We start from the raw sequence: 15,822 nt of genomic DNA on the forward strand, positions 1-15,822 counted from the left end.
AGATTTTATTTATATATTTGACAGATCACAAGTAGGCAGAGAGAGAGAGGCGGGGGTGGGGTGGGGGGGGTGGAAGCAGGCTCCCTGCTGAGCAGAGAGCCCGATTAGGGGCTCATTCCCAGGACCCTGGGATCATGACCTGAGCCGAAGGCAGAGGCTTAACCCACTGAGCCACCCAGGCGCCCCTACACAAGGATTTCTTACCAGTTTTTACCAAGTTCGTTTCTTCTCGCTTTCTGGGAAGTGTATACCAAAGAATCTGTTCAAGCATATCAAATTACTGTTGATTATGTGTTGATTATGCTGATTACTTATTCCTTTAGGTATCTTGTTCAATACAGTATACTTAGAAAGAATTGAGAAAATAGATATATTTTGGATTTCAACACATCTAGTTCATATATTTTTTAAATTAGAAAAAAAGTGTCTCCCTTTTTTAATTCAAATAATGTGTTGATACACCTCATCTTGGCAATCATCTCGCTTTTGAATTCTAATTCTCAGATAGATTAGGCATAGAACTTTGCTATAAGTGTATTAATGTCTATGAAATACGGAATTACCACATATTCCCTGTACTTTATGCTTTACTTTAATGGGATTCTCCTTCAGGGATAATGCATTTCTTAATAATAATCAGAGATGGAATTAGTAAGTTCCTTTTAATGAAAATGTAATTCCAGCAGCCCCAATCTATACGTATCTGAATTTGTTGTACTCCATCACATACCAAAATACTTTCTTTAAACATCATTTTACACTTTTTTTTTAAAGACTTTATTCATTTGACAGAAATACAGTGAGACAGGGAACACAAGCAGGGGGAGTGGGAGAGAGAAAAACATGCCCCCCACCAAGCACAGAGAGCCCAATGCGGGGCCGGATCCCAAGACCCCAGGATCATGATCTAGGCTGAAGGCAGATGCCCAACTTACTGAGACACCCAAGCGCCCCCATTCTACACTTTCAACAAAATTATTTCTGAGAAAGGGAAAACAGTTGGCTTTATATGTAAATTTCTTTTTCTTTTATACACCTTAAGTTTCATTACCTCTGGGCACTGTACCCAAGAAATACTTGGGATGTGTAAAAGGTACGCATTCCTTTTGTAAAGAGCAATTATGAAAAGGGAGGCTGGAAAGGGGAATTGATCTGATAGTTTATATACCCCACAGGCGCATGAATATATTAGAGACCACTTCTTTTACTTTTTCATCCCTCATATCCCTTATACCACACAGTTATAGCTGATTATTTGTACCTTTAACCTGTACTTACCCTGTTACTTGATTTTTCAGCCTGAACCTGTATTGACAGAGCTAAGTGAAAGAAAAGAAATCAGCATACATATTCTATTTCCCATCCTGTCCTCCCCTTTGCTTCCTAACTTTTAAAAATATTTGTTTACATGGGCACCTGTGTGGCTTAGTCAGTTGAGTGTCCGACTCTTGATCTCAGCTTAAGTTACAATCTTAGGGTCATGAGATTGAGCCCCACATGGACCTCTACACTGGGTGTAGAGCCTACTTAAGAGTCTCTCTCCCTCTCCCTCTCCCTCTCCCTCTGTCCTTCCCTATCCCACACATTCTTGCACATTCTTGCTTCCCCCCCCAAAATATGTGTGTTTGCGCGCGCGTGTGTGTGTAAAATAAATAAAAATATATTTGTTTATTGGGGAGCTCGGGTGGCTCAGTTGGTTGAGCATCTGACTCTTGATTTCAGCTCAGGGTCATGAAATCACACCCCATGTGGGCACCGTGCTCAGGAGGGAGTCTGCTTGAGATTCTTTCCCTTTCCCCCTGGCCTCTTCCCCCTGCTTATGCGCACACTTGCTTGATCTCTCTCTCTCAAATAAATAAATCTTTTAAAAAATATATTTGTTTATTGCCAGGGTTATAATCTGTACTGTTTTGTAACATAATCCTAGTTTTTAAAATTTCTTATTCCTACTATGAAATGAATTCACTGTTTGCTGTCCGTTATTTTACTTCCCTTTGATTTGTTAATTGGCTGAATTTGTCCATTAGTAGTTTCTCCAGGAAAATGTTCCTTGGAGCCATATTATATTCCCTGAATTCTTAAGATGTTCAAAATGTTATATGCTTGGGGCGCCTGGGTGGCTCAGTCATTACACATCTGCCTTTGGCTCAAGTCATGATCTCAAGGTCTTGGGATCAACCCTTGAGTTGGACTCCTTCCTTCTCTCTCTCTTTCTCTCTTTCCCTCCCCCCCGCCTTCTCAAATAAATTAAATCTTTTACAAATTTTACAAAAAATGATAAAATACTTGTGTGTATGGGTGTATATATATGTGTTTTTTGCCAAATTTCAAATGGCATTTTGGGCATAAGATTTTAGGGCCATACTATCTTTCCTTGAGGATATTATAGACATTATTCTGCTGTATTGTTAGTGGGAAGAATTTGGCTACCACAGTTCTCAGCTCTTCCAAGAGACTGTCAGGTTTTCGAAAGAAACACATTATCAAAATATAATTAAACTGACAGTATATTTAAAGGCAGTAAGTATGGGGCACCTGGGTGGCTCAGTCATTAAGCGTCTGCGTTCGGCTCAGATCGTGATCCCGGGCTCCTGGGATTGAGCCCCGCATCGGGCTCCCTGCTCAGCAGGAAGCCTGCTTCTCCCTCTCGCACTCCCCCTGCTTCTTTTCCCTCTCTCTGTGTGTCTGTCAAATAAATAAAATCTTTTTTTTAAAAAGGCAGTAAGTATTTTGGAAGATATATTGAAAAATTGAACAAAAATGCAGGGTTGTCCTTTTAGTTTGACTTGGTGCTTATTTTTCAGGGCTAGTAGTAATCCTAGTCAAAAGGAAGTGTTAGCTGCTAAGGTACTAGTGATTCTTGTTTTTGGAGGTTGAATGATGAATCAAATGCTTACCGTGGCTTATCCCCCTTTGAGAAAACAAGCTTCCCCCTTCTTCATAATACAAAGCCCCAGACACTTTTTTTTCATTGTATTTTCGTGCTGCCTCAGTGGATAATCTATTGCCATTACCCACAGGAATTCAAGATTTTTACCTTTACTTCTCCTGCGTAAATATACCTATATTATCCTTGTTTCAGCTTAAAATCTTTTGGACACTTTTCTTTGAAGGTAGGCCTGTTTCTCATTTGATTTAGTCCTTAGGGGATAGGAAACTCCTTTTCCTACTAAATTTGCCTATCTAAAATTACTAAATTTGCCTATCTAAAATTGGCACTTCAGGTACCAGCATCATTTTTTCTCTCTAGGCCCCCAGGTCACTTGAGCCCCAGTTTAGAAGCATTTCCTAGACTTCATCTCAGAGATTGTCTTCTCTGCTTTTATGCTGTTTTGTTTAGAGGCTTCACAGTGAGGACTAGTTAACTTTAGATTGCCCCTTTGATCTTCATACACAGATCTACTAACAGCTATTTGGATTGGAATCTGTCTGTCTCTCTCTCTCTCACTTAATCTCCACACCCAAAACGAGGCTGAAGCCCACAATCCCAAGATCAAGGGTCTCATGCTTTACCAAATGAGCCTGCCAGCTACCCATGCACTGGAATCTTTACTTACCTTCTCAGACCTTTTTTTATCTTCTAGCTTCATGTTATCATAGATGTTCCTTCATTGTGCTGATCTTGGGGTTGGGGAGTGCATGAAGGGTTTGGTGTTCGTGTATTTCTAGGGAGACACAGAGTGCTGTGTGTTCACTATTGGAACCTCACCTGCCTGGAATACCTTATATTGCCCAGAACTCTGAAATGTCAGAAAAGCACTAACTCATGAGTAGGTGTGGAATACTTCTTTTCTCTTTGTTTCTCTGTTACTTATTGTGAGGCAAGGGGTTCTTCAGCTAGCAGATTGTACATACTTCCCATAAGCTAGTTTATGGCACTGAAATACCAAGAGACAAGATACGAGGTGCTAGGCATTTTCCTTGATATCCTTTGCTGAAAAACTCTGTGGATTCAGCAATTGTCCAACTAAGGGTTCTGTGCTCCCCATCCAGCTTAGGGTGACAATAGCAGGACAGTAGCGGAGGTGCAACAGGTTGTTGCAGGGTCTTGACTGATATGTAGCACTGTTATCTGAAAGTGACCCCATATTCACATGTGTTTAAACTTCTTCATGACCACCTATACTAGTCTTTCATTCAGCACCTCAATGAACATATTTAGAAAACGTTTACATGGAAGACTTTTTGTAACCCAAAGAAGAGTAAAGCATCCCAGTCACCTTGAAGAACCTAAGTCAGTTTATATCACAAAATCTAGTGAATGGTGAGAGTAGACAAAGGAAAAAGTGGGGAAAAGACCCCTGCAATTGTAGGGAGCCAAAGCATCAGCCAACTAGTATCCACGAAAGGTTCAGTAGTTTTACTCTTCGTAGAGAAAGCCAGCATACTTTCTGGAAGAAGAGAGCCACTGTCCTACTGTCCCCAGATGCACAGGATTAAGTTTAGGCAGGTGAGAGGTCCTTATGGAATTGGAAGTCTTAAGTAGGCATTAGCAAAGAGTGAAGTTGGGAGGGTAGAGATGCCTGATGTTCACAATACCATGCCTCTTCTTCCTGGTGTAAGAAAGAAAATTTTCCTTCATCCATGCTGTGTCCAGAACCTAGAGGGTGCTTTTCGTGTTTATGGGTGTCAGAGTTCACAACTGCTTTCTCTAAGGCACCATCCCAAGGCACCAGAACTATATGCCATACCTGTTCCAGGCTCTTATTTTGCCAGAGAGAGAGATTGAGAGAGAGAGGGAGCACAGGCAAGGCCGAGTGGCAGCAGAGGCAGAGGGAGAAGCAGGCTCCCCGCCGAGCAAGGAGCCCGATGTGGGACTCGATCCCAGGACGCTGGGATCATGACCTGAGCCGAAGGCAGCTGCTTAACCAACTGAGCCACCCAGGCATCCCTGTTCCAGGCTCTTGAATAGGAAAGTCACCTTGGTGGAGGTTTGCTTTCCTTTGAAAAATGGTTACATGGTAGTGTCTTTGCCACTGCCATCATGGAGAAGCATCTGTCAGGAGTAAGATAGAATGTTTTCCTGACAAATCTTATCTACAACCTCCTAAAAGGGACGGGAGCTAAGGACTGCCCCAAGCATTGGGTGACAAAGTAGGCAAGGTCAGGGGAAATGACAACAGTGCTGTTGTTCTTAGGGCTCCTATAAACCCTATTTGGGGCCAGGATGATATTAATTGCTCCCTTGATATTTATATGTTGGGAGATACATACATAAAATTTCCCCTGCACTCGACTTGATGGTTTCATTCTGTGCATATGATACATATTCTGTGTATTTAAAAAATTTCCTTTTTAAAATGTTCTGATTTTCTGTTTCTGTGTATTTTAATCTGAGACCCTCATTCCTGCCATGTGTTTTCAGGGATCGGTCAGTCAGCAGCAGCTCCAGGATTGCACAGGATGAAGTATTAAATTTGTTAGATGCTTTAGAGGCATAAAGAAAAACTGTAACATATGACCCATTAAACAGTCATTTTCAGGGTGCCTGTTAAATTTCTGACTTTGGCTCAGGTCGTGATCCTGGGGTCCTGGGATGGAGCCCTGCGTCAGGCTCCTTGCTCAGCAGGGAGTCTGCTTCTCCCTGTCCCTCTGCTCCCCCCCATCCCATCCCCTTTTGTGCATATGCTCATTCAAATAAATAAAAATTAAAAATCTTTTAAAAATTATCACATTTTCTCACAACAGATTTCTCTGCCATGATGTCCTCTTTAAATTCCTCTCCCATTTTGGAAATACTTAATAGGGACTGAATTTTAACTGGGTCATCTTCGGGTGTTACAGGTCCATCTTTTGAAATGGCATAAATGAGAGATTAAACGGACCTGGGTTAAGAGTCAGGCATTGAGCTTCACTTCTTCACAGTTGACAATTTTCATCAAGTAAGGGTATGCCTGTAAAACCTAAGAACCTCAATCAGTCATTCTGTTTCTCTTCCTGTGTATGTGTAGGTTTTAAGAGTCAAAGTAAGTTTAGGGTTTTAAGAATGAACCCTTCCTACCTCACACTGCCTGGAGGTATTTGTGTAACATTGAAGAAAAATGCCAGCCTTTAATCCTGCAAAATTCCAAACTCTGCCTGCTTAGTTTCCAGGGGGACTCATAAGCCAGGTCTTATTTGTTGTGCTAGAGCCAGTTTTATGCCTGCCCTCGTAAAATTGTACTTGTAGTAAAATAGTAGCTAACAAAGTAGCTAAAAAACTGGGGTTGAGGTGGGGTGGAGGGGCACCTGGCTGGTTCAGTTAGTAGAGCCATGTGACTCTTGATCTTCACATCAGTTCAAGCCTCATATTGGGTGTAGAGCATACTGTGACAAAGTGGGGGTGGGGGCGGGTAGGTGCAGACCCAACTTATTGACCATTGTATGTTGAAAAGGGACAGATAACAGTATTACTCATTGGGTCATAGATGTCTAATTTTGATTACTTTTTTTTTAAGATTTTATTTATTTGATAGAGTAAGAGAGTACAAGCAGGGGGAGTAGCAGAGGGAGAGGGAGAAGCAGGCTCCCCACTGAGCAGGGAGCCCAATGCAGGGCTCCATCCCAGGATCCTGGGATTATGACCTAAGACAAAGGCAGAAGCTTAACTGACGGAGCCACCCAGGTGCCCTAATTCTGATTTCTTATCTCCCTTAAATACTACTTTAGTTTTGATGTTTTTAAAACATGTCTGAGCTCTGTGAACTTTACAACTTTCTAGTTTGCTTTTTGCCTTGTGCCTGTGTGTGTGTGTGTGTGTGTGTGTGTGTGTGAATGTGATTAATTGGTCTTCATTTTCTTTTGGTGTCTTTACTATTTACAAACTTTTTTTTTTTAGAGATTTTATTTATTTGTTAGGGGGTACAGAGAGAGAGAGAGAGAGAGAGTACAGCAAGGGGAGTGGCAGGCAGAGGGAGAAGCAGGCTCCCCACAGAGCAAGGAGTCCACTGTGGGACTCGAATCCCAGAATCCTGGGGTAGTGACCCTAGCCAAAGGCAACTGCTTAACCAACTGAGCCACCCACACAGCCCTACAAACTTATTTTTATGCAAAAGAGGGTAGCCAAATCTAACAAAGATTGTGAGACAACCAAAAAGATCAGAAATATGAACTGGAAAAAAAAATTAAGACTATATAAAGTGGAGTGCTTTTGACTATCCTTTTGCCTGCACTTCTCTTCTCTGAGAATTTTTTTATTTTGGTCTAGAAACTCCTACCATAGTCCCTTGCCTGGCTTAAAGCAGGGGTGGAGGGAGCACATTTGCTTCTTAGAGTATCTCTAAATCCAGGAATGGTGGTGGTCCTAGGAATTGTATTGTGCAATAATTGAAAACATGTAAGAACCCTTTGCTCCTCATTTTTATCCCAAATTGTTACTGGATTAGGTCTGTTTTATTTTAAGGTATGTTAGACTCTTATACTGCTTAATTTGGACAGCGAGACCCATCTTTTCCTCCAAACATGCAGTAGAGAGGGGCATAGTGTTATTCTTTGTAGGAAGTGAGAGTCTGGGGATGGGTTCTCAAAAGTCTGTTTTGCTAATCCAAGAAGTTTATGACTAAATGCTACAAGATTGTCTAAATGGGAGTAGTGCAACTCCATGTTACTGCTAAAAACCAAAGGTTCATGTGGAACTGTGGATTTATATAGACAGAATAAGAAAGAATGTATGTAGTTGTTTTCTGAACCCTTTCCCGTCTGTTCATGATCTGAAGGAAACCAATCCCTTCAGTAGACATAAGTGACTTCTTCATTGTGTTATATTGATAGTTTCGTTATTGGGTCTTTCTTTTCTTTCACCTATTGTTAACCCTTTCCACGTTCTGCTTTTTTCCTTCTGAAAAAAAAAAAAAAATACAGGGGCACCTGGGTTGCTCAGTGGGTTAGGGCCTCTGCCTTCGGCCCGGGTCATGATCCCAGGGCCCTGGGATCGAGCCCTGCATCGGGCTCTCTGCTCAGCAGGGAGCCTGCTTCTTCCTCTCTCTCTCTGCCTGCCTCTCTGCCTACTTGAGATCTCTGTCAAAATAAATAAAATCTTTAAAAAAAAATACAGTAAATGAATAAAGATTTTCAAATACTTAAACTAGCAACAAAAGATGGCGACAAAAAAAAATGTAACCATTGGAATAGTTGCAGGATTCAGTTCTGTGTTGTATGGTCTGTTAGTATTGTCTTAGCAGTTCATTTTTTCTTTTCTGGTGCCTGGCTGACTTAGAAGAGTATGCGACTCTTGATCTTGGGGTCTTGCGTTTGAGCCCCACCCACGATGGGTGTAAAGATTATTTTTAAAAAATAAATTAACTTAAAAAAATAGGGTTAATAATACTTATCTTGCAGAGTTGTCTACAGTATGCTACAGGATATAATGCCTGTGTTAAATTATTTTGGTACAAATGCTGGACGGTTTAAACTATGTATGACATTACTTCCAGACCTTTTCCAGTCATGATACATAGATAAAATTGCAATTACTGTATTTGTAGATGATAATGTAATAAACTGTGGAGATGCTTTGACTAGAAGTCGTTGCAAAGGTTCAGGTTATCCCAGGTCCCACCTACCCAACTGTTTACAGGAATCAATAAATAATTTACATATAACTCATCCACAATATACTGTTTAAATATGGTCTTGTATCTGAATTACATCAGGAATCTTGATTAGAGAATAAAGTCTGAATTCTGCCTTGCATTGTATTGGCCTTGTTACTAGGCAGAGTCTTAACCACTTGGTGATATAGATGGCCACCTGCTCTAGACTTTCCTTATTCTCACAGTTGTCAGTTTAATCAAGAATAAAAAGTAAATGCCTTTCTGCTATTAGATTAGAACATCATAGTTCCTCACAGGGTTCTGATTGGCCCATCTTGGGTTACATGCATACCCCCAAAACCATTCATGACTAGATGGATGGAATCCTTTGGCCAGTACTTGGTGTATCTGCTGCTGTGGTTAGGTAGGTTGTGTTTATGAAGGTATGGCAATGATAGCAGAGGAAGATTAACCCCACCAGAACCAACAGAATGGGTTCGCCATACCACACCCCCAAAAAAGATCCTGCTGTCCAGAGGAAGGGATGAAGTGAAAATGTACTGGGTCAACTATTTGCACAGTCCACTATAGTACCTGACATCATTTCTGAAAGTATAATGGATTTCAGTGTGGAAATACATGGTGTTAGAAGTGAGTTCTTCGTGAGCACTGGGTGTTATATGCAGCTAATGAATTATTGAACTCTACATCTGAAACTAATGATGTACTGTATGTTGGCTAATTGAATATAAATTAGGAAAAAAATGATTTATTTTGATAGAAATGGATAATTCATGATTTTATTTAAGATTATATTTATTTATTCAGCAGGGCGAGAGAGCACAAGCAGGGGGAGCAGCAGAGGGAGAGGGAGAATGTGGGGCTTGATCCCAGGATCCTGGGACCATGACCTGAGCCGAAGGCAGATGCCCACCCGAGCCACCCATGCACCTTGATAATTCACCATTTTAAAAATTATATTTTCTAATATAGTATTTTAACAGTTCCAATACGGTAGCCACTAACTAACTACATGTAACTATATAGGTAAATTAATTAAAATTAAATGTAAAAATTCAGTTCTTCAGTTGTATAAGCTACCTTTCAGAGTGTTCAGTGGCCACATGGGGTGGCTGGTGGTTATCATATTGGATAATACATATTATACATTTACATAATCACAAAGTTTTATGCAGTGCTGATCTAGACCAATAAAGTTTTGTTGTCCCCCCCCCCCCCTTATATCACACTTTGTTCCATCCTGCTTATCTTTCTAACAGGTTCTGTATGTTTTCTTCTGTGGCAGCCCTTTGGAATTTTCTACACACATTTTTTTGCTTTTAGGATGTTATGTCAGTCCATTTCCCATCATTGGCAATGAGGATTCTTTTAATCTTTATTTTATAACGTAATTACTGAAGAAATCCAGGAGGATCTTGGTGGGGAGGGGCAAGGAGTTTTCTTAACCTAAAAGAAAGGGATGTGTCTGTCTATTATACATGGATTTTAACTAGATGGGAAGGTTGTCTGTGAAAGTGCCTTTGTCATAATCTTGTATAATCACATAACAGAAACTCTCTACCCTTTTTAGGAAAAGGTTTCATCAAATCAAACATCTAATTGCCTGGCTCCCTCCCTTTATTTTTTGCTTGGGCAGGAGCAAAAGGCTATTTTGCAACAACACAATCTATAACCTCGCACCAATGAGAAAAGGTAGAGAAATTTAATTTTTCTCCTTACATACATGCACAGAGCTTTTAGGGAAAAGAAGCTTGGTAATAATTTGAAATCTTTCTGGAACCTATTCTAGTTATTTTTCTAACAGAAAAATGTGTGATTAAGGTGTCTATTTTTTGTCTTATCTTTGGACCAAAATTGCCTGTTTGTATCTCCCACAATTCTTACAAACCTTGGGAGAGAAGGGATGGCATCTAACTTGCTCACTGTTGTACATACAACATCACCATTGGTGCCTCTGGTACTCACTAAGTACTTAATAATATTTTTGAATAAAGATTTCCATTATTCAGAGATTAGTTCTTCCATGTCTGGGCTATTGCTTTTCTCCATTCTCCTGCTTAAGTGTCATTCTTCCCTCAGAAGTATGGAAAACAAATACATGTGCATGTAGTATCATTTTTCAGATCCTCTTAAGCAGCCATGATAAGAACCACGTGGATGTGTGGAGCATGACCATTTTTAACCTCTCCCCAAAAAGCTAATTTTTTTCCTATAGCTTTTGCATTTTCCTATTGTACTTAATTTATAGTTTTCAAAATTTGTTACTTAAAAAGCTTTCAGGCTTCCAGTTTCTGCAGATTGGAACATGTGGCCATTTGATACCGTGCCCTGCAACATGACCTTTATGTTCGGCTCACAGATTTCCTTTGTCTCTTAGTTAGCAACTTTATTCTGCCTAACCAGCTGAGTATTAAAAATAAAATTTTGTATTCTATTTCTATTCCCCTAAGGTCTCAAATATTATGTTAAATTTAAAAACACAGTATTTATGGATCCTGTGAATATGAATATTCATAGCTGACCCTTTTTCCCCCCACCCCCATTTCTAGGACTATCCTGTTAAGTGTAATCTCATTGCTCAATGAGCCCAACACCTTCTCCCCAGCCAATGTGGATGCTTCAGTTATGTTCAGGAAATGGAGGGACAGTAAAGGAAAAGACAAAGAATATGCTGAAATCATTAGGTAAGGTGTTCTGTTTTACCTTCCGTTTGATTACTTCAAGTCTTTATACAGAACTAAACCATATCCTAGAACCATGGCTTTAAATCAGACTTAAAGTATCTACTCCAGTCCTCTATTAGATTTATTGTTTGGGAAGAGATTTCTGCCTGAGCCTAATGAGTTTGTTTGGCTTTTGAGAGAGCACACAGTAAAAGATAATGCTGCAGCAGATCTTACTTCCTGGGAACCAAAACTTCCAGGTTCTGAACCAATAAAGTTTATAGATTCTGCCTCTCAAACATTTTAGGGATGCTGTTCAGTATTTTCAGTATGTCCTTTAAGTGTAGCAAACACCAAGAGTATTCTGGACATCTAGGTATTTTGTTTTCAAAAATTTTAATGAAGCCGTATAGTTTATTGGCCCTTTTGACCATAGTAGCAAGTATCTTCTAGGTATCATCATTATCAGCAACACTAGTATATGGTATAACAGAGCCATAGAAGCTTCCTCTCAGTGGGAGACTTGGAATCTACCCCTAGCTCTGTCACCCCTTATAGTACCTTTTATCAGTTAATTTTTTGGGTCTTTGGTTTTTCCATCTGTATAAAAGGGGGAAAAAGTAGGAGGTATTGGGGCTGAACCATTCATCTCTTGATCATACCCTAAATAGGACTTAAAGGTTTTCTTAACAGTACCCAACAACTGATACTTGAATTGCAATAAATTCATTTCCTCTTATATCCTTAAAATAGAGCCCCAAGGACAGTTTTCTGCACATAGTTTAGTAAGCACTACAATTTATACAAATAGTCCCTCTTTATAACTCTAGTCAGCACAATGCCATGTGATGTACAGAAAAAAAGGAAAAATGGCATAGAAATAAAGGTGAATAATATATATATCAGTTTTCACTGTTTTATGCCCACCAGAATCACCTTTAGACCCCCTTCCATAACCATAGTCATTTAGTGAGATTACAAGGGTAAAAGCTGGGCAGCTGTATTTCGTTTTTACCATCCACATAGGTGACTGGTGTATACCAAAGATTTAAGATAATTAGTATAAATAGTAAGGACCTAGAGATTTAGAGGAGCTGGAGTAGGTTGAAGCTTCAAAGATGGGAGTGCTTCATAATATAGTCAGGATTATAGCCATTATAGCCTGAGCCTGATGTTCAAGGAAGGGTATGATTTAGTAAGTGAAGAATTAATATCCCTAAGGCATCTTTTCTTCCTATTTCTTAATTTAAGGGTTTATCTCATTCTTTAATTCTTTCAACATTTATTATACACCAGCTGCATGTCAGGTACACTCTGTTAGGTCATGAAGACAGTCTGTCTTTGAGGAGGTCACACTTACTAGCAAGAATTTGTGAACAAATGACCATGTAGTGAGATGAGTGCAAATATATACTCTCTAAGCATAAACAAGATACAGTAAAAGGAATATATATTGCTGTGGAGTTCCTAGGAGAGGTAATCATAACCAAGGTTTTTTCAAGTAGTAAGGGAAAGGAAAGAGCCCTTTCAGGGAAGAAACAGGTTTGGTAACAGGTAGCTAACAGCATGGTGTGATTAGAGAACTGTAAGCAGCTTTGCATTGCTTGAGTATAAATTCTCATTTCCAAAGTAATGGGAAATTCAGAGAGCCATCAGATCTGTTTTTGTTGTGTGGTTTTTTTGTTTGAGAGGGATCAGATCTTAAAAGACATTTGAAGCCACGATAAGGCTTTCGTCCTTAATCTTATAAGTGATAGGGTATCACTTAAAGATTTTAGGAAGGGAAGGGGAAATTATATTTGAGTTTTGAAAGAACCCTAGTTGACCAGAAGAGGCTGATATAGGAAAGAGAAGCCAAGATGAAGACTAAACAGAGGCAGGGACAGTGAGAAAACAGATTTGAATGTAGAGCTTTGGAATGAGGTTTATGATTTTTAAGAATACTCTTAGAAGAAAAATGGGAGAAGCTGGCCACAGAGGTTGAAAATGACAATTGCAGACTTGCTGAGTTAGGGTCCCTATGGAACATCAGGGTGGAGACATCCCAAAGGCTTACTGAACGGTGTAGGGCTCAGAGGATATGGGTGGATCCTGATGGTTTGACAGCTGTCAGCATGAAGGGCATGGTGGCAAAAGCTATGGGAATGACTAAGATGACCCAGGAAGAGACAGAGAGGGAAGAGCATCAGGCCAGGGTGTATCAGCAACACCAAGCTGTCAGGTTTGGCAAAGTAAGGCAGACAGCAATATCAGTGGGGAACCATCTAATTAGAGCCAGCAGAAGGAAGATCATGAAGTTGGTGGTTTGTTGTCTTTATGGTCATTTTTTATACTTGAAGGAAACTTCACCCTTCCATCCGTCCAGTCAGTAATTTTTGCACAGCTTAGTATGTGCCAGGCTGTATTCTAGGCATTAGGGAACTGGAAGAAAGAGTAGTTCTCCAGAGAAGTTCACATTGAGGGGTGAGGGGGATGGGAAGGGGGAGAAAACTGACAGAAAAGCTAACAAATGGGGAAGATCATAGGAGAAATGATTAGTGGTTAGGAGTGACTAGGTGGCTGTTTTAACTTGGGTTGTCAGAACAGGCTGTTTCAAAGTTCAGCAGGCAGTCATGTGTAAAATCAGAAGAGTTCTCAGCCACACAGAAAAATAAGTGTTGTTCTAGGTACTAAAGAAGGAAAAAAAGGACCACGATGTCCTGTATGTTTTGGGTGACAAGAATGAAGTGGGAGGCAGGTGTGTCATGGGACATTGGAACCCTACTTAGGCTATCTGCAATCTACTCTAAGTGTAAATGACAGGATTATTGAATTAAGAGTTGTTGGGACTGTGAGTTTGGTAAGACAAGGGAGGGGAAAAGAATCTCTGAGGTCACTTCTGGTTAACCAACATCTAAGACCCAGTGCTTTTAAATACCCTTCAAAAGGTCATAATTAAGTGTGGTTTAAAATGCTACCCTGATGGGCTGAGAACCTTTGGTGTATTATCTGTCAGATACTTTTAGGCAGGCACTGAAATTGAGAAACCTTGAGTCCTAAGGAGTCTTTTTTTTTTTTTTAAAAATATGGAATCCTGATTATTAACAAAGGCCAGTTGCAAATCCATCTTCCAAAACAGAGACTTACATAAACTTTCTCCCTTCAGGAAACAGGTTTCAGCCACTAAAGCCGAAGCAGAAAAGGATGGAGTGAAGGTCCCCACAACGCTGGCGGAATACTGCATCAAAACTAAAGTGCCTTCCAATGACAACAGCTCAGATTTGCTTTATGACGACTTGTACGACGACGATATTGATGATGAAGATGAGGAGGAGGAAGATGCCGACTGCTATGATGATGATGATTCTGGGAATGAGGAGTCGTGACGTGCTCCTTCAGTGCCCCGTACTGCCCTGCCGTCTCAGGCCAAAGGGAGGGGAGCAAGTGGGGACCTAGCAGTGGCCCCTCAGCAAAAACCTATCACCGGGGGTGGGAAAAACAAACACGGCTCCTGCTGACTCCCCTTATGGATCTCAGTTTGCTCCTTTTTATGGACCTCTTAATGGAGAGAAAGTATCCTCCACAGAATGTCTGAATTCTTGCATTCTTTACCCTTCCATCACTGTATTGATTCTTTTTTTCTTCTTCTTTAAACCCAAACTCTCGCCTCACTTCGTCTCTACAGAGTGTTCACAGCAAAACACGTTTGGTCTGTTTTTAGATTCTTGAAGAATTAAATAGTCTTTCATCAAGACGTTTAATGTGTTTAAAGCTGGGAACCCATTGGAAGTTCACAAGTGCTGCATATGCTGAGTAGCAAAAGAAAATGGAAAAAAAAATATAAAAACCCCACAAAACTAACTTTAAAAAAAAAAAAAAGCAAATTTGCCAAGGTTTAGCTGCTCATTTAGTGTGTGTGCATTCGATCAGCCCCATGGTGGTGAATTTTGTTTCCTTTCCCTTCTTAAGGCTGGGATACAGTGGGCATCAGGGACTTTGTGCTAAGCCTGATGAAAATGTGTTTCTAAGGGCACAGAGCCCCTTCAGCCTCCAGGACATCATCTTAACACAGGGGGCCTCAGCTACCCTGAGGAGAGAGATCAGATTTTGTTTTTTGAAATCGATTGGGATCTAAAGCCTGAAAATAAATATTCATACTTTACATAGAACTGAGCACTTGATTGCTATTTATTTAAAAAAAGACAGAGTTGTTACCCTCCCCACCCCAAGGGAGTGGGGAGAGAGCGGGGGGGGGGGGGGAGAGAGAGAGAGGGAGTGTGTGTGTGTGTGTGTGTGGAGTCTTAGTGATGGGAACAAGGAGTTTAAAATCACTATGCCAATTTTGGTTGATGCTGCTGGGGAAAAAAAAGTCAAAACTACTGGTGACCACTGTTCGGTGAAAAAACATGTTTTATGTGAACATGGCCTTTCCCTCAAAAATATTTTGAAAATCCTCATGGTGAGAGTGCAAGTAGCCTGTTTTAATTACTCAGTATTACTCCTAGGTGCATGTGTTAAGATTTTGGTTTTCATTGAGCTGCTTATGCCAATAGTGATAGCTGTGGATAGGAGACATGAGTGACCAGTTCCCACTTTCCTCATTGGATGTAACCTGGACTTTTCTCTCCTTTCAATGTACGCTGGCTGTG

General features: G+C 40.4%; 1 protein-coding gene across 1 annotated transcript in view; it reads left to right on the forward strand.

Moving 5' to 3' along the window:
• Positions 1 to 15,342, forward strand: part of UBE2R2 (ubiquitin conjugating enzyme E2 R2) — a 119,990-nt gene extending 104,648 nt beyond the window's left edge. The window contains exons 4-5 of the mRNA XM_032860390.1: positions 11,081 to 11,215; positions 14,340 to 15,342. Coding sequence (XP_032716281.1) covers positions 11,081 to 11,215; positions 14,340 to 14,559 — 355 coding nt within the window. The 3' untranslated portion in view covers positions 14,560 to 15,342. The remainder of the gene's footprint in view (positions 1 to 11,080; positions 11,216 to 14,339) is intronic.
• The last annotated feature ends 480 nt before the right edge of the window (positions 15,343 to 15,822 follow it).

This window comes from Lontra canadensis, unplaced genomic scaffold (genome assembly GCF_010015895.1).
Source record: "Lontra canadensis isolate GAN:19392208 unplaced genomic scaffold, GSC_riverotter_1.0 scaffold19, whole genome shotgun sequence".
NCBI classification, from domain to species: domain Eukaryota; kingdom Metazoa; phylum Chordata; class Mammalia; order Carnivora; family Mustelidae; genus Lontra; species Lontra canadensis.